The following is a 25,447-nucleotide window of genomic DNA, read 5'->3' on the forward strand; positions in this document are numbered from 1 at the left end:
CTCTGGCGATGATCTTTGCGTCGTGGATGGAGACGGGAGAGGTACCGGAGGATTGGAGGATTGCGGATGTGGTTCCTATTTTCAAGAAAGGGAATAGGGATAGCCCAGGTAATTACCGACCGGTGAGTCTAACCTCAGTGGTTGGTAAACTGATGGAGAAGATCCTGAGGGACAGGATATATGAGCATTTAGAGAGGTTTAGTATGCTCAAGAATACTCAGCATGGCTTTATCAAGGGCAGATCGTGCCTTACAAGCCTGGTGGAGTTCTTCGAAAATGTGACTAAACACATTGACGAAGGGAAGGCAGTAGACGTGGTTTATATGGATTTTAGCAAGGCGTTCGATAAGGTCCCCCATGCAAGGCTTCTGGAAAAAGTGAGAGGGCATGGGATCCAAGGGGCTGCTGCCCGGTGGATCCAGAACTGGCTTGCCCAAAGAAGGCAGAGAGTGGGTATAGATGGGTCTTTTTCTAAATGGAGGTCGGTCACCAGTGGTGTGCCCCAGGGATCTGTTCTGGGACCCTTGCTGTTTGTCATTTTCATAAATGACCTGGATGAGGAAGCGGAGGGATGGGTTGGTAAGTTTGCCGACGACATGAAGGTTGGTGGGGTTGTGGATAGTCTGGAGGGATGTCAGAAGTTACAGAGGGACATAGATAGGATGCAAGACTGGGCGGACAAGTGGCAGATGGACTTCAACCCAGATAAATGCATCGTGGTCCATTTTGGTAGGTCAAATGGGATGAAGGAATACAAGAAAGGGAAAGACTCTGAGTACTGTAGAGGATCAGAGGGACCTTGGGGTCCGGGTCCATAGGACTCTAAAATCGGCCCCGCAGGTGGAGGAGGTGGTTAAGAAGGCGTATGGTGTGCTGGCCTTTATCAATCGAGGGATTGAGTTTAGGAGTCCGGGGATAATGATGCAGCTATATAAGACCCTCGTCAGACCCCACTTGGAGTACTGTGCTCAGTTCTGGTCACCTCACTAAAGGAAGGATGTGGAAAAGATTGAAAGGGTGCAGAGGAGATTTACAAGGATGTTGCCTGGATTGAGTGGCATGCCTTATGAGGATAGGCTGAGGGAGCTCGGTCTTTTCTCCTTGGAGAGACAAAGGATGAGAGGAGACCTAATAGAGGCATATAAGATGTTGAGAGGCATAGATCGGGTGGACTCTCAGAAGCTTTTTCCCAGGGTGGAAATGTCTGCGACGAGAGGACACAGGTTTAAGGTGCTGGGGGGTAGGTACAGGGGAGATGTTAGGGGTAAGTTTTTCACACAGAGGGTGGTGGGCGAGTGGAATCGGCTGCCGTCAATGGTGGTGGAGGCGAACTCAATAGGGTCTTTTAAGAGACTCCTGGATGAGTACATGGAGCTTAATAGGATGGAGGGTTATAGGTAGCTCGAGAAGGTAGGGATGTGTTCGGCACAACTTGTGGGCCGAAGGGCCTGTTTGTGCTGTAGTTTTTCTATGTTTCTATGTACTCAGAAACATTGCGATAGGAATCAGTTCCAGCACTAACATGGAGGAACAGAAGAATTAATTTTTTTTGTGAAGCCACCACCACCTTCTCAATGGTAATTAGGGATGGTCAATAAAGGGTGGCCTAGCCAGCAACACCCTCATCTTGTGAATGAATAAATAAGAAAAAAGAACATCATCCCAGTTACTGACCCTAAAGGTGATGAAGGGTTTCTATGACACCAAGCAAGGGCGGTCGATGAAGACAAAATTGTTAGCATATGGCCTCGGTGAAAGAATCAAGAGCAATGTTACAAACAGAGCAATATATTTTTTATTAGCTCCTTTCCCATCAGTTCAATCGAGCACCGCATCCATTAAACCCTTTAACAGACTAATTCTATCCCGTACGCAGAAACATTGCGATAGAAATCAGTTCCAGCACTAACATGGAGGAACAGAAGAATGAATTTTTTTGTGAAGCCACAAAGTAACTTCAAGCCACTGAGTGCATTTTACAGACAAGAGAGTTAAACACCAATATTTAAACTTCCCGATGCATCAATTCCATTTATATCTCACAGAAAGTGACAGCAAAGATCTAATTTTAAACAAAATTGCTTCTGTTTCTACAGAGAGAGTTTTTGTTCATGAATGGGCTCATCTTCAGTGGGGAGTTTTTGATGAATATAACGATCAGAAGCCTTTCTATTTATCTAAGGGCACGTATGAAGCAACAAGGTAGGACAATTCTAATTGTATGACTTTGGTCACCGATAAATGTCCCTTGGGATTTCTGTGGGGTCACGAGGGGGATCACTGCAGCGTTGTGGGGTAGTCCGGGGATAGACGGTCCTGGAGCTCCAATGTCCTGATGGGGAGGGCACCCCAATAATGAAGGGATCTTCAGAGTGGGACGCCCCCACTCCCCACCTGAGATGGGGAAAAGGTGCAAAGCCACATTCCCACCCGACCTGCCCCCACTTTCACCAGCCTAAAAATTGAGAGGATGGAAAAGGCCATTAAATGGCCAGTTAAGGACCTTATAGATAAATGGGCGGGTTTCCCACCTGTGGGGCTGGCTGTCTAGGTGTGAAGTTACATCAGGGTTTGGGTGGACAAGATCACAGGGGGAATCCCATCCATTTAATTTTACACTCCCCCCGTCTCAAAACCCACTGGGGGCCGGTGAGGGATGGGATGCAGTGGGGAGGGAGTGTGGAGGGTAGGGGGGAGGTGGGGTGAGGGCTGTGCAAAATTCTGCCCAACAGGTTTAATTTTGCTGGTGGGCAAATTATTGAAAAATGATTGTGGGATTGCAAATATTGTCATTTAAAAAGGCACAAATTAATTAAGAACTGTCAGCATGGATTTGTGAATGGAACATTGTGTCCGTCCATCCCCACACCTCCACTACTTGCCTTCAAACAACCGCGCAACCTCGAACAGACCATTGTCCGCAGCAAACTACCCAGCCTTCAGGAGAACAGTGACCACGACACCACACAACTCTGCCACAGCAACCTCTGCAAGATGTGCCAGATCATCGACATGGATGCCATCATCTCACATGAGAACACCATCCACCAGGTACACGGTACATCCTCTTGCAACTCGGCCAATGTTGTCTACCTGATATGCTGCAGGATAGGATGTCCCGAGGCATGGTACATTGGCGAGACTATACAGACGCTACGACAACGGATGAATGGACACCGCTGGACAATCACCAGGCAGGAGTGTTCTCTTCCGATTGGGGAACACTTCAGCATAGAACATAGAACAGTACAGCGCAGAACAGGCCCTTTGGCCCACGATGTTGTGCCGAGCTTTGTCTGAAACCCAGATCAAGCTATTTCCTCCCTATCATCCCGAAGTACTCCATATGCCTATCCAATAGCTTCTTAAATGTTCCTAAAGTTTCTGACTCCACTATCCCTGCAGACAGTCCATTCCACACCCCAACCACTCTCTGCGTAAAGAACCTACCTCGGACATTCTTCCTATATCTCCCACCATGAACCCTATAGTTATGCCCCCTAGTTACCGCTCCATTCACCCGAGGAAATAGTCTTTGAACGTTCACTCTATCTATCCCCCTCATCATCTTATAAACCTTTATCAAGTTTCCTCTCAACCTCCTCCTCTCCAAAGAGAAAAGCCCAAGTTCCCTCAACCTTTCCTCATAAGACCTACCCTCCAAACCAGGCAGCATCCTGGTAAATCTCCTTTGCACTCTTTCCAGTGGCTCCACATCCTTCTTGTAGTGAGGTGACCAGAACTGCACATAATATTCCAAATGTGGTCTCACCAAGGTCCTGTACAGTTGCAGCATAACCCCACGGCTCTTAAACTCAAACCCCCTGTTAATGAACGCCAACACACTATAGGCCTTCTTCACGGCTCTATCCACTTGAGTGGCAACCTTCAGAGATCTATGGATATGAACCCCAAGATCTCCCTGTTCCTCCACATTCTTCAGAACCCTACCTTTGACCCTGTAATCCACATTTAAATTAGTCCTACCAAAATGAATCACCTCGCATTTGTCGGGGTTAAACTCCATTTGCCATTTTTCAGCCCAGCTCTGCATCCTATCTCTATCTCTTTGCAGCCTACAACAGCCCTCCACCTCATCCACTACTCCACCAATCTTGGTGTCATCAGCAAATTTACTGATCCACCCTTCAGCCCCCTCCTCCAAGTCATTTATAAAAATTACAAATAGCAGAGGACCAAGCACTGATCCCTGTGGCACTCCGCTGGTAACCGGTTTGCAGTCCGAAAATTTCGCAGTCACGGGCATTCAGCCTCTGATCTTCGGGTAAGCGTTCTCCAAGGCGGCCTTCACGACACACGACAACGCAGAATCGCTGAGCAGAAACTGATAGTCAAGCTCCGCACATATGAGGATGGCCTCAACCGGGATCTTGGGTTCATGTCACACGATCTGTAACCCCCACGACTTGCCTGGGCTTGCAAAATCTCACTAACTGTCCTGGCTGGAGACAATTCTCACCTCTTTAACCTGTGCTTAACCCTCTCTCCACTCACATTGTCTGCAGCTGTAAAGACTTAATTACCTGTTAAGACTCTCATTCCAACCATTATCTTGTAATTGAGTTTGTGTCTATATATGCCCTGTTTGTGAACCGAACTCTTCATTCACCTGATGAAGGGGCAATGCTCCGAAAGCTCGTGCTACCAAATAAACCTGTTGGACTTTAACCTGGTGTTGTGCTTACTGTGCTTACCCCAGTCCAACGCCGGCAACTCCACATCCGTCTCCCTTGATTGAATTTTTGGGGTAGAAGATGGAAGGTCAATGGGGGTAACACATTTGACATATTTACATGGATTATCGCAAGGCTTTTGATCTTTCTCTACACCCTAGCTATGACGGTAACACCACATTCTGCACTCTCTCCTTTCCTTCTCTATGTACGTTATGGTATCCTTTCTCTGTATAGCACGCAAGAAACAAAAGTTTTCACTGTAGACTAATAAATGTGACAATAATAAATCAAATCAAAAGTTTATTTATTAGTGTCACAAGTAGGCTTACATTAATACTGCAATGAAGTTACTGTGAAAATCCCCTAGTCGCCACACTCCAGCACCTGTTTGGGTACACTGAGAGAGAATTTAGCATGGCCAATGCACCTAACCAGCATGTCTTTCGGACTGTGGGAGGCAACTGGAGCTCCTGGAGGAAACCCACGCAGACACGGAGAGAACATACAGACTTCACACAGACAGTCACCCAAGCCAGGAATTGAGCCCGGGTCCCTGGCGCTGTGAGGCAGCAGTGCTTACCACTGTGCCACCGTGTCACATTCAGTGATGGTAATGCTATTGAATATCAAGGGTGATGGTTAGATCCTCTCTTGGTGGAGATGGTCATTTCCTGACACTTGTGTGGTGTGATGTTATTTGTCACTTGTCAGCCCAGGTCTTGCTATATTTTGACATGTACTTCTTCAGTTAGAGAGGAGTTACAAATAGTGCTGAACATTGTGTAGTCATCAGCGAACATCCCAATCACTGCAGAATTCCTAGCCTAACCTCAGTAATGGTGACCATCAATAGTTAAAAAACCATCTGGTTCACTAATGTCCCTTAACACAGGAAATTTACTAACTGGCCTACATATGACTTCAGACCCACAGCAAGGTGGTTGACTCTTAATTGTCCTCTAAAATGGCCGAGCGAGCCACTCAGTTCAAACCCAAGTAGAGATGGGCAACAAATGCTGGCCATTTGCACCTACATGCCATGAATTAACAAAAATAAAATGCAGGTCAGAGGCTAGGATGCATAATGGCAGCAGTGTGTACAAAATGCACCGATGGAACATTCTAAGACTCCCTAGGCAGCACCTTTCAAACTCACAACTGCTGCCATCTAAAAGGATAAGGGTAGCAGATCCATGGAAATTCTCCTTCAAGTCACTCACCATTCTGCTTTGGAATTATAGTGGTTGTTCCTTCACTGTCGCTGAGTCAAGGTCCTGCAACTCGCTCCCTAACAGCACTATGTGTGTACTTATACCACAGCGATTCAAGAAGGTAGCTCACCACCACTTTCTCAAGGGAAATTAGAGATGGGCAATAAATGCTGGTTTAGCCAGCGATGCCCACATCCCATGAATTAATAAATAAAAAGAAAGAGGGACCCAAATGAGGAATAACTCTTTCTTTACCCAGCAAGGGCATGATGGACCAAATGGCCTCCTATTTTCTTTGGCTCGGATTTTCCGATTCCCACAGGAACCATTGCAGACAGGGTGGAAAATTAGATGGATCAGCAAAAGATCCGTTGACATTGGGCATGAATTCCTGGTCTCAGTGTAAAATCCCAGCCTCTCTTTCTATTTTATTAAATGATTTCTTGTTCTAGAAATGTTACTCAGAATCATAGAATTTCCTTTGATGATTTTGGTTTCAGATGTTCAGAGGAGATAAAAGGCAGGATTGCTGAGTGCAGCGAGATATCCTGTCCATCATGTGACATTGACTCCATCTCAGGGTTACCAAAGGGCAATTGTAAATTCTATCCAAACAAAACGCAGACTTCATCCTCCTCAATAATGTACACAACTGGACTGTCAAATGTAAGTAAGAGATACTTTCTCAAATATCATTAACACTTTGTTCCAGCAACCTTATCCTAACCCTTGCAATTCCAGTTGGTGTGATAACTGGACGGGAAGATCCCAGAATGGCTTGAAAGACTGTGGGGGCGATCTTACTGAACAAATTCGAAGTGCCAAATGAGCGTGAAATGGGAGAGTTTCAGACCCATTGTTTCAGTGAGAGAAAAAATCAAACCTTACCCCCAAGTCCGGTCCCCTCCAATCCGGAGAGTAGAAGATTTGGCCCATTAGGGTTATATTATGAACAGTGTCCCTAGGTTTACAACTGGATTTTGGATTCCTTCCTGATAGAGAATCCACCCGATATCCATTGGAATCAATGCGACGCCAATCCACAGGGTTGACAATGGGCAGGTGATGGTTGTGACAGTTTACTGACCAATTGGTGAGGTTAAAAATGACCCATCTCCTCTGTGTCAGCCTGCTTGAATGGCAGCACCCATCATCCTGAGTCAAAAGATCATAAATTCAAGCCCCACAATGATTCTTAATGTATCAGAGATTTTTACATTTTGTAGAATTTGTTGAATGTTTTTCGTCAGAGCTTTTTCTCCTGTCGCCTCTTTAACGCAGGGTATCTTTTTAAAAAAATATCCAGGTGGTTGAATTCTGTGACAATGAAACTCACAATCCTGACGCACCAAACATGCAGAATAAAATGTGCAATTACAGGAGCACTTGGGATGTGATCAGCAAGTCAGAGGATTTCAGAAACAATCGCCCACCCCACATTGGTTCAGTGATACCGACATTTACAATCCTACAGGCCAACGACCGTGTGCTCTGCTTAGTCCTCGATACTTCCGGAAGTATGAAGTTGGTAAGACCTGTCCTAAAGTTTATTTCACAGAAATTGTTGATTTGGACACAAGTCCAAGCTGATGTGTGGCTTCAACAAGCTGAAGGAGGTCAGAAGCTGAGTATTGTGCTGACTGACTCCAAAATCCTCTCCCAGACACAAATCAGGAGTGTGATGGAATGTTCCCCACTTGCCTGAGTCCAGCCGGTACAACCATGACCATTCAGTCCCAAACAATCTGCTTGCAGAAATAAAAATCAATTATCAACGGCTGCATTCTTCAATGGAAATTGGAACTAAATTTCACTCTTCTTCCTGTGAGGATGAAGGATAAATGTGACAAGTATCAGGAATCCTGGATAATGAGGGATATAATGAACCTTGTCAAATAGAAAATGGAAGTATTCGCAAGGTCGAAAAGGCTTAGGACAGATGAAGTCCTTGAAGAATATAAAGAGTGCAGGAAGGAACATAAGGAAAAAGTTAGGAGTGCTAAAAGGGGTCAGAAAAAGTCCTTGGCAAACAGGATTAAGAAAAATCCTAAGGCATTTTATATGTATGTAAAGAGCAAGAGGGTAGCCAGAAAAGGGTTGGTTCACTCAAGGATAGTGGAGGGAATCTATGCATGAAACCAGGGGAAACGCATACTTTGCCTCAGTATTCACCAAAGAGAGGGACTTGATGGATGAGGAGCCTAGGGTAGGGTTTGTAGATATTCTAGGTCACGTCAATATCAAAAAGGAGGAGGTATTGGGTGTCTTAAAAAGCATTAAAATAGATAAGTCCCCAGGACCTGATGGGATCTACCCCAGATACTGAGGGAGGCAAGGGAGGAAATTGCTGGGCCCTTGACAGAAATCTTTGTATCCTCATTGGCTACTGATGAAGTTTCAGAGATTGGATGATAGCCAATGTTGTACCATTGTTTAAGAAGGGCAGCAGGGATAATCCAGGAAATTATAGGCCAGTGAGCCTTACATCAGCGCTAGGGAAATTATTGGAAAAGATTCTTAGGGACAGGATTTACTTACATTTGGAAACAAATGGACTTATTAGTGATAGACAGCATGGTTTGTGAAGGGGAGGTCGTGCCTCACTAACTTGATTGAATTTTTCGAGGAAGTGATAAAAACGATAGACGAGGGAAAGACAGTGGATGTTGTATACATGGACTTCAGTAAAACCTTTGAAAAGGTACCTCAGGTCGACTGGTATGAAAGGTGAAGTCACGCGGGATCAGAGGAGAGCTGGCAAGATGGATACAGAACTGACTTGGCCATAAAAAGAAGTCTCACAACACCAGGTTAAAGTCCGACAGGTTTATTTGGTAGCATAAGCCACTAGCTTTCGGAGCGCTGCCCCTTCATCAGGTAAGTGGGAGTTCTGTTCACAAACAGGGCATATTTATAGAGTTATAGAGTCATAGAGGTTTACAGCATGGAAACAGACCCTTCAGCCCAACTTGTTCATGCTGCCCTTATTTTGTTTTTTAAATCCCTAAACGAATCCCAATTGCCCGCATTTGGCCTATATCCCTCTATATCCATCGTGCCCATGTAACTATCTAAATGCTTTTTAAAAGACAAAATTATACCTGCCACTCTACTACCTCTGGCAGCTTGTTCCAGACACTCACCACCCTCTGTGTGAAAAAATTGCCCCTCTGGACACTTTTGTATCTCTCCCCTCTCACCTTAAACCTATGCCCTCTAGCTTTAGACTCCGCTACCTTTGGGAAATGATGTTGACTATCTGTGCCACTCATTATTTTATCGACCTCCATAAGATCATCCCTCAGCCTTCTACGCTCCAGAGGAAAAAGATCCAGTCTATCCAGCCTCTCCTTATAGCTCAAACCATCAACTCCCAGTAGCATCCTCGTAAATCTCTTCTGCACTCTTTCTAGTTTAATAACATCCTTTCTATAATAGGGTGACCAGAACTATACGCAGTATTCCAAGTGTGGCCTTACCAATGTCTTGTACAACTTCAACAAGATGTCCCAACTCCTGTATTCAATGTTCTGACCAATGAAACCAAGCATGCTGAATGCCTTTTTCACCACTCTGTCCACCTGTGACTCCACTTTCAAGGAGCTATGAACATATATCCCTAGATCTCTTTGTTCTGTAACTCTCCCCAACACCCTACCATTAACTGAATAAATCCTGCCCTGGTTCAATCTACCAAAATACATCACCTTGCATTTATCTAAATTAAACTCCATCTACCATTCGTCAGCCCACTGGCCCAATTGATTAAGATCCCGTTGCAATCGGAGATAATTTTCTTCACTGTCCACTATGCCACCAATCTTGGTGTCATCTGCAAACTTCCATGCCTCCTATATTCTCATCCAAATCATTGAATTCATAGAAATCCTACAGTGCAGAAGGAGGCCATTCGGCCCATCGAGTCTGCACCGACCACAATCCCACCCAGGCCCTACGCCCACATATTTACCCGTTCATCCCTCTAACCTATACATCTCAGGACTCTAAGGGGCAATTTTTAACCTGGCCAATCAACCTAACCCGCACATCTTTGGTCATTACATATTTTGTCATTAATATTTTGTCATTAATATAAATGACAAATAAAGCACACCGCTGGTCACAGGCCTCCAGTTTGAGAAACAACCCTCTACAATCACCCTCTGTCTTCTGTCAAGAAGCCAATTTTGTAACCATTTAGATACCTCATCCTGGATCCCATGAGATTTAACCTTATGCAATAACCTACCATACGGTATCTTGTCAAAGGCAAGGAAAAAGTCCCAGGATAGGCTAGGACTTTTTCCCTGGAGCGTCGGAGGATGAGGGGTGACCTTATAGAGGTTTATAAAATCATGAGGAGCATAGATAAGGTGAATCGCCAAGGTATTTTCTCCAGGGTAGGGGAGTTGAAAACTAGAGGGCATAGATTTAAGGTGAGAGGGGAAAGATTTAAAAGGAACCTGAGGGGCAACTTTTTCACAGAGAGGGTGGTGCGTATGTGCAATGAACTGCCATAGTGAGTGGCAGAAGCGGGTACAATTCCAACAATTGAAAGACATTTGGACAGGTACATGGACAGGAAAGGTTTAGAGGGATATAAGCAAGCAAATGGGACTAGTTCAGTTTAGGAAACCTGGTCGGCAAGGATTAGTTGGGCCGAAGGGCCTGTTTCCGTGCTGCATATCTATATAACTCTATAAGTTCAGAATTACTGCTAAACACTTGTGACTGGTCCCTGAAATGCTAGTTTAATATTACATTTTTAACAATTGTATCTTAAACTAATCATCATTTATTTCACCAGCTGAAATTTTAAATTTAGATTTGGCGCTTTAAACTTCCTGCTTTCCACTCTGTGAGAATCCTTCATTGTGATTGGTTGCTTACCATACTTATTGGCATCACTGCTGCCAGATGCTTGGGGACCTCCTCGACTTGGCGCCAGATTTCAATTGTCGTGGAGAGAGTGGTGATGCATCCTTTGGAAATCGCTTTGAAGACAGTGGCGCTTGTGCCGCTACAGTGCTGAGTACAAAATCTGGCCATTGTATTGTTAGTGCAGGAACCCCTTTGCTCTGGAATTTCCCTTCTAAAACTTTCTTCACTGTATATTTCTCCTTTTGAAATAGATTGACAATTCCCCTTTCAAAGGTATTATTGACTTTGCTTCCATTGCCTTTCAAGTTTTTACCAAAAGTATTTTCTTATAAGTGGAAGAATCATAGAATCCTTACAGTATCGAAGGAGGCCATTCGGCCCATCAAGTCTGCATTGACCACAATCTCACCCAGGCCCCATTCCCGCAATCCCTCATATTTCCCCTGACACAAGGGTTAATTTAGCATGGCCAATGCACCTAACCACCACGTCTTTTGGACTGTGGCAGGAAACCGGAGCATCCAGACAAAACCCATGCAGACACGGGGAGAACGTGCAAACTCCACACAGTGACCCGAGGCCAGAATCGAACCAGAGTCCCAGGCGCTGTGAGGTAGCAGTGCTAACCACTGTGCCACCGTGCCGCCAGGCAAAAGCACTTTCTGATCAGTATAGCTGATTTATTTCAAATTCATTCATGGGATGTAGGCGTCGCTGGCGAGGCCAGCATTTACTGCTTTTGAGAAGGTGGTGCTGAGTTGCTTTCTTGACCTGTGGATTGCTGTACCATTTCAGAGGGCTGTTAAGAATCAAGCACATATCTGAGAGTCTGGAGGTTTGGTCAGGCCAGGTAACGATGACAAAGCTGCAGACTGAGCCAGTTGCAACATTGCCAACACTTACAATAATCAAAGGTTTAAAATTCTCAGCTGTAGAAATATTATCTGGAAAGGAAGAATGTGCAGGGTTACAGAAAGAAGGTGGGGAAATGGTACTGTGTAATTGCTCATTTGGAGAGACTGGGCAAATGGCTGGCTCCTGTGCTGTAACAGTTCATGCCCCTGTCTACATCAAAGGGGATGAAGTAGAAATGGTTGAGAGCTTCAAGTTTCTAGGTGTCCAGATCACCACCAACCTGACCTGGTCCCCCCATGCTGACGCTATAGTTAAGAAAGCCCATCAATGCCTCTACTTTCTCAGAAGACTAAGGAAATTTGGCATGTCAGTTACGGCTCTCACCAATTTTTACAGATGCACCATAGAAAGCATCCTTTCGGGATGTGTCACAGCTTGGAACGACTCCTGCTCTGACCGCAAGAAACTACAAAGGGCTGTAAACATAGCCCAGACCATCACCCAAACCAGCCTCCCGTCCATTGACTCTGTCTACACTTCCCACTGCCTCGGCAAAACAGCCAACATAATTAAGGACCCTACGCACCCCGGACACACACTCTTCCACCTTCTTCCGTCGGGAAAAAGATACAAAAATCTGAGGTCACGTACCAACCGACTCAAAAACAACTTCTTCCCTGCTGCCATCAGACTTTTGAATGGACCTACATTATATTAAGCTGATCTTTCTCTGCACCCTAGCTATGCCTGTAACCCTATATTCTGCACCCTCTCCTTTCCTTCTCCCCTATGTACTCTATGAATGTATGCTTTGTCTCTATAGCGCACAAGAAACAATACTTTTCACTATTTACTAATACATGTGACGATAATAAATCAAATCAGTTCTGTGAAGTTAGATCATTCCAGATTACAACTGGCTGCATCATCTCCTCCTTCAAACCTCACCTCCCCCTTTTTGCCAGTTATCTTAAATTCATGTGCTGTGGTTTTTGCAGGGTCCTTAGAGAGAGAGCAGATCAACAGGACCAATTGGATAGCTAGTACAGGCATGATGGGCCAAATGGCCCCCTTGTGTGCTGTATGATTTAGTGATAATTATCTGAATAAATGCCTGCTTTCATTTCATTTAAGATTTTTTTTGTACTGCATACTGAATTGTGTTCTGAGCGCAGAGTAATTAGACAGAGGTTCTGAAAGACAATTCCCCAAACATGTCTTTTTCATTTGTCATCTCTACTTTGCATCTTTCCGTTTGTGTCTAACAGGGTGAAAGGTGCCAATGGTACATATTGCTGCCATTTTGTTACAGGAGCTAGTGCCAACTTCCAGTAGATCAGTCAGTAAAAAAATGCTGTATCTATTGTAGAGGGAGCTTTTCTCTCTATCTAGCCACACTTCACTTTGGAGTGCATGATGGGACAGTGAAGGGAGAGCTTTACTCTGTTTCTAACTCATACTGTAACTGCTCTGCGAGTGTTTATCCAGCTGACTGGGGCAACACTTGCCTGGTTCCCTTCTTATCTATCTACTTGTCGTCAGAGAACCGCTAGCAAAGGCTTCTCTTTCTTCTCCCCCACCGTTACCTCTGATGTCCTCCCAGGATCTACCCTTGGATCTTTCCCTCTCCTGTTTCTCATCCACGGGTTGCTACTCAGTGACATTATCTGAAAATACATGGTCAGTTTCCACATCTTCAAGTCACATTTGCACCTCACAAATGCCAGGCAATGGCCGTCTCCAACAAGAGAAGATCTAATCATCACCCTTTGATATGCAATGGCATTACCATCGCTCAATCCCCCACTATCAACATCCAGGGCATTACCATTGACCAGAAACTGAACTGGACTAGCACTATAAATCCTGTGGCTACAAGAGCAGGTCAGAGATTGGGAATTCTGTAGTAAGTAATTCACCTCCAGACCCCCTCAAAGATTGTCTGTCCATCAACAAGACACAAGTCAGGAGTGTGATGGAATATTCTCCACCTGCCTGGATGAGTGCAGCTCCAACAACACCCAAGAAGCTCGACACCGTCCAGGATGTTGATCGTGGGTAATGCCATTGAATGTCACAGGGAGTTGGTTAGATTCTCTCCTTTTGGGGATGGTCTTTGCCTGCTGCTTGTGTGACGTGAATGTTACTTTGCCACCTGTCAGTGTAAATGTGAATGCTGAGCCGGTCTTGCTGCGTATGGGCACGGGCTGCTTATTATGTTAATGTAATATACACAAGAAGAACAAAGAAGGCTGGAAAAACTCAGCAGGTCTGGCAGCAGCTGTGGAGAGAAACAGAGTTTCAGGTCGATGACCTGAAGACATAACAGGCCGCAAGATGAAGGCATGTAAAATTGCCAGCTCCAACGCACCCCTCCCTGAGGAACTCAATGCAGTCTACGCCCGTTTTGAGCAAGAGGTCAGCGAGAGCATGCCCTCCACCCTGGAAGCCTCGGATGAACCTGTATCTGAGGTTACCATTGCAGGTGTCAGAACAACTTTCTCAAAGGTCGACCCATGGAAAGCGACTGGCCCGGATGGGGTACCCGGACGAGTACTCAGATCCTGCGCGGATCAGCTGCCGGGGGTAGTCACAGACATCTTCAACCGCTCTCTACAACAATTGGAGGTCCCTATCTGCTTCAAGAAGACAATCGTCATCCCAGTACCAAAGAAAAGCCAAGCAGTGTGCCTTAATGACTATCGGCCGGTGGCTCTGACATCCATCATTATGAAGTGCTTCAAAAGGTTAATCATGGCACGAATCAATTCCAGCCTTTCAGGCTGCATGGATCCACTACAGTTCGCCTATGCTGCAACAAGTCCACAGCAGACACCATCTCCCTGGCCCTGCACTCAATCGTGAACACCTAAATAACAAAGACACCTCGTGTCTATTGACGACAGTTCAGCCTTCCTATGAAACCCATCTCCAAACTTCGTGGCCTGGGCCTCGGCTCCTCTCTCTGCAACTGGATCCTGAACTTCCTAACCCACAGGCCACAATCAGTAAGGATAGGCAACAACACCTCCATGATCATCCTTAACACCAGTGCCCCACAAAGCTGTGTTCTCAGCCCCCTGCTATACTCCTTATACACCTATGGCTGTGTGGCCAAATTCCCCTCCAATTCGATTTTCAAGTTTGCTGACGACACCACCATAGTGCGTTGGATCTCAAACAATGACGAGTACAGGAATGAGATAGAGAATCTGGTGCGGCAACAATAATCTCTCCCTCAATGTCAACAAAACGAAAGGGATTGTCATCGACTTCAGGAAGCGTTAAAGGGAACATGCCCCTGTCTACATCAAGGAGGACGAAGTAGAAATGATCGAGAGCTTCAAGTTTTTAGGTGTCCAGATCAACAACAACCTGTCCTGGTCCTCCCGAGTCCGACGACATAGTTAAGAAAGCCCAACAATGCCTCTACTTTCTCAGAAGACTAAGGAAATTTGGTATGTCAGCTACGACTCTCACCAACTTTTACAGATGCATCATAGAAAGCATTCTTTCTGGTTGTATTACAGCATGGTATGGCTCCTACTCTGCCCAAGACCCCAAGAAACTAAAAAAGGTTGTGAATGTAGCTCAATCCATCACGCAAAACAGCCTCCAGACTTTCTACACTTCCCGCTGCCTTGGAAAAGCAGCAAACATAATTAAGGACCCCACACACGCCGGACAGTCTCTCGTCCACTTTCTTCCATTGCGAAAAAGATACAAAAATCTGAGGTCACGTACGAAACGACTCAAGAACAGCTTCTTCCCTGCTGCTGTCAGACTTTTGAATGGACCTACCTTGCATTAAGTTGATCCTTCGCTACACCCTAGCTATGACTGTAACACTACATTCTGCACTCTCTCGCTTCCTTCTCTATGAACCGTATGCTTTGTCTGTGAAGCGCACAAGAAACAATACTTTCCACTGTATACGAATACATGTGACAATAATAAATCAAATCAAATCAAACCACCCTCCAGGATGTTGATCGTGGGGGATTCAGCAATGGTAATGCCATTGAATGTCACAGGGAGTTGGTTAGATTCTCTCTTTTTGGAGATGGTCTTTGCCTGGTACTTGTGTGATGTGAATGCCACTTGGCAGTGCAAATCTGAATGCTGAGTTGATCTTGCTGCACATAGACATGGGCTGTTAACTTAATATACACCATAGGAACAAAGTAGGCTGGAAAAACTCAGCAGGTCTGGCAGCAGTAGATTCTGATTTAATTTGATTTATTGTCACATGTATTCGTAGACAGTGAAAAATATTGTTTCTTGCACACTATACAGACAAAGCATACAGTTCTTAGAGAAGGAAAGGAGAGGGTGCAGAATGTGCTGTGGAGAAAAACAGAGTTAATGTTTGGATAATCAGATGTTTTTTCCTAGGGTAGAAAACTCAAGTACTCGGGGACATAGGTTTAAGATGCGTGGGGAAAAGTTTAGAGGAGATGTGCGAGGCAAGTTTCTTACGCAGAGGTTGATGAATGTCTGGAACGCAGTGGGAGCAGGTACAATTGCGGCATTTAAGGGGCAACTAGACGAATACATGAATAGGTTGGGAATGGAAGGATACGGACTCCGTAAGTTCATACGGTTTAAGTTTAGGCAGGCATCACGATCGGCGCAGGCTTGGAGGGCCGAAGGGCCTGTTCCTGTGCTGTTCTGTTCTTTGTTCTTTTTAAAAATCTAATGTATAAATAAGTCAAATGAATTACTGAGCGCATTGTCTTCTTTTTATTAAATAGGAGAATCGTATTAACAGACTCCGCCAAGCAACTGAGATATTCTTACTGCAGATCATTGAAGCACAGTCACAAGTTGGAATTGTCACTTTTAGCAGTGCTGCAAATGTTCAAACACGTTTGAAAGTGATTGATAATGATGATGTGAGGAATGAACTTGTCCAGCTGTTACCTAGAGCAGCTGATGGTGGAACAAATATCTGTGCTGGTGTTCGGTCTGGGTTTGAGGTAACATCTGAAAAGCACAATGAATTTAAATAACACCTTATTTACAGTTATTACATTGTTCCCGTGTTGACAACAACCAACAGGTGCTTCGTGGCGATGACGGTGCCACACACGGTGATGAAATTGTTCTGCTGACTGATGGGGAGGACAGTGGAATAAGCAAGTGTTTCACGGAGGTTGAACAGAGTGGCGCAGTTATCCACACTATAGCATTAGGACCAAGCGCGACTGCAGAATTGGAACATCTATCAAATTTAACAGGTAATAAACACTGAAAGGCCCAATTATTGTGCGTCAGGAGAACAACATGAGAGTGCCTTTGTTTCAACTTCTTCCCCCATTAATTGTGGTGGAAGCATGAAGAGGTTTAATATAATTTAGCTCATGTCTCAATTCAAACCGTGGACAAGGGAATTCCAGGTGATTGCATTCCAATTATTTCCGATGGGAAACTGGTGGGGTTGTTTTCCCGTTTCTGGTCCTTGTGCTGCCTTATTTTACCCACAAACACAGCTAACAAAAAGGAAATTATACCCAGTGTATTTTTAATTCATCATAAGCAACATCACAAAATTGAAAAGTAGTGCGATAAAAGCAGTAAACGTTTCCATATTTCTGACCTGTCACATTTGACTCTCCAAGCTTCCTGTAAATATTACAGGTGGTGTGCGCACTGGATAATCAGGCCATTTTAACACCTTCTCCCTCACCCCCACACCTATCGTTCATGCTGAATAGCCTGCATTAAAATTGAGGCTAAACTTTTTAATACTTTTATTGACAACTGTTTTTCATTGGGCAGTTTCTGTCACATTGCAGAAATCCCTTTCATATCTTAGGTCTGAATTGGCATGTGTTTTATCAGTGTTCATGATGTATTTTTCTCTTACCATTCTTTAGGAGGTTTACAGTTTTCAGTCACTGATAACGCGAATACAAGTGGGTTAATTGATGCCTTCAATGGATTAGTATCAGGAAATGGTGATATTAGTCAACAGTCAATTCAGGTTGGATTACTCTCGGAAAGTGACTTTCCAATGATTCCTGTGCTGACTTGACAGTAAAATATAATAATTCTATTTGTTTGATTCCAGCTTGAAAGCTCTGGGAAATTGATTGATAAAGATGGTCATTTGACTGGTGAAGTTTCTATCGATAAGACTGTTGGGAATTACACATTTTTTGTTGTGACATGGGAGAAGGAGATGCCAGAGATATTTCTGCTAGATCCCAATGGAAGGATTTACCAAACAGTTTCCTTTGTGTTAGATCAAAGTCTATGTACAGCCCGACTTAAGATTAACGGCACTGCCCAGGTATGGATCAAAATGTATCCTTTATTCTTTACAATCTGCAGTGTCTTTCCTCACAAACAAATCCTTTTTTGTTTGGTAGTTTTGTCTAAGTTCTGCTTGCTTGCTGCCATCCATCCGTAATTCAGGCAAGTTCCCATTCCATATCACAATCTTTCACATGCTGTCTATCATTGGCCAGTTGAGTACAGCATGCAAATGAAAAGAAGCCAATGGGTTCTTTTCCGAGCTGTTTCCATGGCGTGAAATGTATGATTTCTGTGTGGTGAATTGGTGAGAAAGCTGGGCATTGGGAAACATTCATTCAATCTGAATGACAGCCTTGGGACTTAACCCACGGAGACACCGCAGTTAAGTCCAATCCTGAGTTCACCTGACTTCTGCATTCACACATTTCTAGCAATTATGTCTAGATAGCAAATAAGAAGCCCCTTAAACCTGTTGTGCCATTTAATTAGATTATGGCTGATTTGCATCTTCACTCCACTTACTCATCTTGGTTCCATATCCCTTAAATTCCTTGCCTTCAAAAACCAATCAATCTTAGTTTTGAAAGTTTCCTTTCTCTCCTGGCTCCAGAAAGCTCCAGATTCCAAAGACCGCTTGTGTGCATAAGGGGCTTCACCCCTTTATGACTGATCTCTAATTTTAAGGCCATGCCCTTATAGAATTCCCAATGGAGGAAATAGTTTATCCACATTATCAAATCCTTTAATCTTAAACCTCCCAATTAGATCACCCTTACTCTTCTATACTCAAGTGAATACTGCCTTAATCTATGCAACCCTTCCTCATATGTTAATCCTTTTAGCTACAGAAACATTACGGAGAATCTGTGCTGTACCATCACCAACACCATTATATCCTCCTGATGTGTGATGCCCAGAACCAAACAGAGTTCTCCAGATGTGGTCTACCCAGAGTTTTATATAATTGTAGCCTAGTATCCACTTGAAATGAAGGCTAACAATCCTTTATTACTTAGCTTCCATTCATTTTTTATGCAAGGATGCCTTCAGCAGCAAGTTCCCTCCCAAGTCACACACTATGCTGGCGTGACGATATATCATCATTCCTGTGCTTGGTCAAAGTCCTCACACTCTCCACCGAGCAGCACTGTGGGTGTACTTCACTACAGAAACTGCAGCAGTTCAAGAAGGCAACTCACCACCACCTCCTTAAGGATATCGAGGGATGGACAATGAATTCTAGATGGATTCACAGTTCCCAATTTCTTGCAAATACTCTGATCTTTCTTTCTTGGGTATTGGCGGCACGGTGGCACAGTAGTTAGCACTGCTGCCTCACAGCGCCAGGGACCCGGGTTCGATTCCCGGCTTGAGTCACTGTCTGTGTGGAGTTTGCATGTTCTCCTCGTGTCTGCATGGGCATCCTTCGGGTGCTCCGGTTTCCTCCCACAGTCCGAAAGATGTGCTGGTTAGGTGCATTGGCCACACTAAATTCTCTGTCAGTGTACCCGAACAGGCGCCGGAGTGTGGCGACTGGTGGATTTTCGCAGTAACTTCATTACAGTGTGAATTAAGCCTACTTGTGACTAATAAATAATAAACTAAATGTGGAGGACTGCACATTTCCCCAGGTTGAACTCCATCCGTCACCGTCTTGTTCACTCACTTAATCTATCAATGACTCTGCTACGTTCCACTCGCATCTGCACTATTTATCGTGCCTTCTGCCTTAGTGTTGATCATGAGCAGGTGCCCCGGCCATTTTTTGCTTCCTCAATAAGTGACACTAAGGCCATGTGTATTGTCTTTCCATTGCCTGAGCTCATATCACCTCAGTAGGTACAAACCAGAAATTGAATTTGGGAGTTTCTGGGCCCAGGTTGAACAACTTCAGGAAGCACTTACAGCAACTCAACCAGACCACAGGGACACCTCCTTCCAAGCCCAAGAGCTCTACTGCTTGGAATGAATGAGACAGCAAGGACGCCTTCAAAGCAAGTTCCCTCCCAAGTTTTTTTTATTCATTTGTGGGACATGGGCGTCGCTGGCTTGCCAACATTTATTGCCAATCCCTAGTTGCCTAAGGGCAGTTGAGAGTCAACCATATTGCTGTGGCTCTGAAGTCACATGTAGGCCAGACTGGGTAGGATGGCAGATTTCCTTCCCTAAAGGACATTCATAAACCAGATGGGTTTTTCCGACCATTGACCATGGTTTCATGGTCATCAGTAGATTCTTAATTCTCAATATTTCTTATTGAATTCAAATTCCATCACCTGCTGTGGCAGGATTTAAACCCGGGTCCCCAGAACATTAGCTGAGCTTCTGGATTAATAGTCTAGCGATAATACCACTGGGCCATCACCTCACACAGTGCTGGCATGACAACATATTGTCATTCCTCCACTAGGTCAAAATCCTCACATTCTCCACCGAGCAGCACTGTGGATGTACCTTCACTACAGGAACTGCAGCAGTTCAAGCAGGCAGCTCACTTCCACCTCCTTAAGGACATCTAGGAATGGACAATGAATTTTAGCTGATAATCTGGATATAAATTTAAGAAAAACATTGAGATATTGAGGGAACTGATATCTGGCCTACAATTAAAAATTAACATTTGTTTCCCAGACAGGACTTTGGAAGTACAGCATCTTTAATCATGGAACCAAACAGGTTTTAACTATCACAGTAACATCCCGAGCAGCAGATGAGAACATTCCCCCAGCAACGGTCAATATGGAAATCAGTGAAAAGGATTCATTCGGTGGAAGAACAATCTATGCAGAAGTTAGTCAGGGATATTTACCAGTCATATTTGCAAATGTGACAGCCATTATTGAATGTCCCACTGGTCCCCCAGTTGAGCAGAACCTTTCTGATGATGGCTTAGGTAAGATCCATAATATGACACTGTGAAATTGAATGTGTATTTAAATTGTAGACATTTGAAATGTGGATATATTCAATTTTAGCTTCCATTACATAAAACATATTGCCAAACAAGCGATTTGGACTTTACACTGAATACCAGAGTAAGAAAATCCTTGTTAGGGAATAATCTTATTCAATCATGAATACTGAATGCAAACTAACAAGGTTTATAGTATCAATTTAATACTTAACATTTCATTAGTTAAGGCATGGCCATGAATCATCGGACCTTCTGGATCTTCTTAGTTCCTTGACCCTGGTCTCTTGAATCCTGATGTTCTTCAAGGTTTTAATTTAGAATCAGGTTGACTAATTGCAGGAATTCAGCCAAACTCCAGTTTCCCGTCACCAAACACCTTTTATTGTTCACCAAAGAGAATGGCCACACCTGCGGCTCACAGCTAGATAATCTACACCTCGGGACTTGCAACAACAGTCTGGGTTAAGCAGGTTTGAAAACCCCCACTGACCACTTCTCCACCTGAGCCTCCACCTGCTCAGCAAGGAAGCTCATACTCCATCTAGTCCACAGGGAGATCTATCGATCTAATGTACATGCAAAATCCCTTTACAGCATTAAAGATTCAGCCCTAATTTCCCAGTCTACCTTAACTGCTGTAGCTGTATAAAGTCATACAGTCATAGAGATATACAGCACAGAAACAGGCTGTTCCGTGATTTCTAGCTACTCGCTCAGTGTTTTTCTCTCTCTCGAGTTGAAAGCAGCTTCCTGACAAAAACTGTTCACTTTTTCTTCAGCCAATTACTTTAATCCTAAAACTGGTTTCTTATCAGCAAATTGATTCTTACAGGAAACCACAAACATGGGACAATTATGTTAGTCACTTCTGAATTCTTACAACAATCCCCAAACTCTGATAATTACACATAGACTGGCAATGTCTTACACAAATGCTAATTCCCCAGTGCAAGCCAGGCGCTAACTCTTAATCTCTCCGGGGAAATTCTTTTTAGCAAGTGTTCTCTGAAAAGTGTAAACACAAAGACCACTGATAAGTGACCTACTTTTATACCCAGAGGGACAGACTTCCTTTAAGAAGTGAAGATGGCTGCAGCACTGCCTGGCGCCCTGCTGAACCTAGAGGCAGCCCGCAGTATATTAGGCACTCGGCCCTGTAGTCTGTCTGTAATGAGGTGGCAGTGTGAGATTCATGTGTTACCTACCGGTGCCAGACCTGGCACGAGCAGGTCACAAATTGTGACCACTCTGCCCAAACAACGACACAGCCCAATTTTTAGACTCAAGATTCTTATTTTTATCAATAAATGATGCGACAATGTGTACAGGATCAATGAATTACATTTATGGCAATTCATCGATGAAATTCATTTTAAGATTTGAAATGCGTTCTTCCCCGATCATTTTATTTGACACTTGCCATCAATGGATAATTATATAGTGAGAGTCAGCGCCTTTGAGTTGAAGGATTTAAGAAATGCTCACCCAAGTAGAGTATCATTATTTTCCCGTGCCCCTCTCAGTGTACAGCTGTTAACTCTTTCTTGCCACTCAGGTGCTGATATTGTCAAGAATGATGGCATCTACACCAAATATTTGCATGATTTTTCTGGAAGTGGAAGATATAACTTTAAAGTACGTGTCGCGGGAAAGGAAGGGGCTACAAAGATGGCAATCCGAACAGGGGCACATGCTTTTTACATACCAGGATACACGGAAAATGGTAAGAAATACATTTAAAAAAACAACAGGATAACTCGGGAGAGGGTAGGACCACTCAAGGATAAAGGAGGGAACTTGTGCTTGGAGGCAGAGGAGGTGGGTGAGATCCTCAATGAGTAATTTGCTTCAATATTCACCAAGGACAAGGACATGGAGGATAGTGAGATTAGTGTGGAGCATGCTAATATGCCAGGGCATTTGGAGATCAAGAAAAAAGTGGTGTTGAGTTTCTTGAAGAGCGTAAGGTAAGTCCCCAGAGTCCGATAGGATCGACCCCAGGTAGAGGGACAGGAGAGGAGATTGCTGGGACCCTGAAAAAGATCTTTGTCACCTTGTTATCCATTGGAGAACTCCCGGAGGGCTGGTGAGCAGCTAATGTTGTTCTTCTGTTCAAGAAAGGAGTGGTGTTGAGGAGAAAGGGATAATCCAGGAAATTATAGACCGATGAGTCTCACATCGGTGGTTGGGAAGTTATCGGAGAGGATTCTTAGGGATAGGATTTACTCGCATTTGGAAAAGCATTGCCTAATTAGGGAAAGTCAGCATGACTTTGTGCGGGGCAGGTCATGAGTTACTAACTTGATTGATTTTTTCGAGGAGGTGACAAAGGTGGTCAATGAGGGTAGAGCAGTGGATGTTGTCTACATAGCTTTAGTAAGGCTTTCGACAAGGTCCCTCATGGTAGGCTCATCCAGAAGATTAAGATGCATGGGATCCACGGTGACTTGGCCGCTTGCATTCAGAATTGCCTTGCCCATAGAAGTCAGAGAGTAGTGGTGGAAGGGTGTTTTTCTGGCTGGAGGTCCATGACTCGTGTTCTTCCACAGAGATCCATGCTGGGACCTCTGCTGTTTGTGATATATATAAATGACTTGGATAAAACTGTCGATGGGTGGGTTAGTAAGTTTGCAGACAACACAAAGATAGGTGGAGTTGTGGATAGTTGTCAAAGGATACATCGGGATATAGACCAGTAGCAGATATGGGCAGAGAAATAGTAGATGGAGTTTAATCTGGCCAAGTAGGGTGACATGGTGACACAGTGGTAGCACTGCTGCCTCACAGCGCAGGGGACCTGGGTTCAATACCAGCCTCAGGTCACTGTGTGTGTGGAGTCTGCACGTTCTCCCCGTGTCTGCGTGGGTTTCCTCCGGGTGCTCAAGTTTCCTCCCAGAGTCCAAAAGATGTGCTGGTTAGGTGTATTGGCCATGCTAAATTCTCCTTCAGTATACCCGAACAGCTGCTGGAGTGTGGCGACGAGGGGAATTTCAGAGTAACTTCATTGCGGTGTTAATGTAAGCCTACTTGTGACACTAATAAATAAACATTAACTTTAAAGTCCATAACTCCCTGAAAGTGGCCACACAAGCAGATAGGGTGATAAAGAAGGCATATGGCATGCTTGCCTTTATTTATTAGTCAGGGCATTGAGTACAAGAGCCAGGATGTCATGTTGCAGCTTTATAAAGCTTTGGTTAGGCCGCACTTAGAGTATTGCGTTCAATTCTGGTTGCCACATTACAGGAAGGATGTGGAGGCTTTGGAGAGGGTGAAGAAGAGGTTTACCAGGATGCTGCCTGGATTGGAGGGTATGAGCTATAAGGAGAGGCTGGACAAACTAGGGTTGTTTTCTCTGGAGCGGCGGAGACTGAGGAGAGACTTGATAGAAATCTATAAAATTATGAGAGGCATAGATAGGGTTGACAGTCAGAATCTGTTTCCCAGAGTTAAAATGTCAAATACAAAGGGGTAGGCACTTAAGGTGAGAGGGGGAAAGTTCAAAGGAGATGTGAGGGGCAGGTTTTTAACACAGTGAGTGGTAGGTGTCTGGAATGCGCTGCCAGGGGTGGTGGTGGAGGCAGATACGATAGGGGTGTTTAAGGGGCTTTTAGATAAGCAAATGAATATGCAATGAATAGAGGGATATGGACCAAGGGCAGGCAGAAGAGATTAGTTTAATTTGGCATCACATTCGGCACAACAAGGAGGAAACCGGAGCACCCAGAGGAAACCGACGCAGACACAGGGAGAACATGCAAACCCCACACAGACAGTGACCCGATGCTGGAGTCGAACCTAGGTCCCTGGCGCTGGGCGGCAACAGTGCTAACCACTGTGCCACCGTGCGCCCCCCCCCCCCCGATATGTGTTTCTTTCTCAATAATAGGAATCTGTCACTATCTGATATCTCGAAAGCCAGTCAGCATTGTCCGCTTCCTGAGCATATTCAGCTCATATAAATATACACATGTTATGACTTTTTCCCTCTCTCATAGGCACAGAGTGCGTGATCAAGGGATCAAGTATCGGGAAATGGGGTGGCCGGTTAGAGCCACTCCCTGCCCTTGCTGCCAACCCCCATCACCCCCTTCCTGAGATCCACAGCCTGCCACTCCTTTCCAAACATCCCAAAATCCTCTCCAACCCGATTTTCAAATTCGCTGATGACACCATCATTGTGGGTCAGATCTTAAACAGTGATGAGACGGAGTACAGGAATGAGACTGAGAATCTGGTGAACTGGTACGATGACAATAATCTCTCCCTCAATTTCAACAAAATGAAGGAGATTGTCATCGACTTCAGGAAGTGCAAAGGAGAATATGCCTCTGTCTACATCAATGGGGATGAAGTAGAAAGGGTCGAGAGCTTCAAGTTTCTAGCTGTCCAGATCACCAACAACCTGTCCTGGTCCCTCCATGCCGACGCTATAGTTAAGAAAGCCCACCAGCACCTCACTTTCTCAGGAGGCTAAGGAAATTTGGCCTGCCCGCTACAACTCTCACCCACTTTTACCGATGCACCAGAGAAAGCATTCTTTCTGGATGTATCACAGCTTGGTATGGTTCCTGCTCTGTCCAAGACCACAAAAAACTGCAAAGGGTCGTGAACGAAGCCCAGTCCAT

At 44.6% G+C, this 25,447-nt stretch overlaps 1 protein-coding gene across 2 annotated transcripts in view; it reads left to right on the top strand.

Annotated features, from left to right (window-relative positions):
* Positions 1–25,447, top strand: part of LOC144497535 (calcium-activated chloride channel regulator 1-like) — a 51,536-nt gene that overhangs the window by 16,296 nt on the left and 9,793 nt on the right. The window contains exons 4-12 of one of the 2 annotated variants that reach the window (XM_078218936.1): positions 2,097–2,202; positions 6,409–6,574; positions 7,215–7,436; positions 16,399–16,623; positions 16,707–16,884; positions 17,524–17,630; positions 17,718–17,939; positions 20,537–20,798; positions 22,375–22,542. In XM_078218936.1, coding sequence (XP_078075062.1) covers positions 2,097–2,202; positions 6,409–6,574; positions 7,215–7,436; positions 16,399–16,623; positions 16,707–16,884; positions 17,524–17,630; positions 17,718–17,939; positions 20,537–20,798; positions 22,375–22,542 — 1,656 coding nt within the window. Of the gene's footprint in view, positions 1–2,096; positions 2,203–2,964; positions 3,052–6,408; positions 6,575–7,214; positions 7,437–16,398; positions 16,624–16,706; positions 16,885–17,523; positions 17,631–17,717; positions 17,940–20,536; positions 20,799–22,374; positions 22,543–25,447 lie in introns of those variants that run through there. The other variant, XM_078218937.1, reaches the window with a different exon arrangement.

This window comes from Mustelus asterias, chromosome 8, assembly GCF_964213995.1.
Source record: "Mustelus asterias chromosome 8, sMusAst1.hap1.1, whole genome shotgun sequence".
In the NCBI taxonomy this organism is placed as follows: Eukaryota; Metazoa; Chordata; class Chondrichthyes; order Carcharhiniformes; family Triakidae; genus Mustelus; species Mustelus asterias.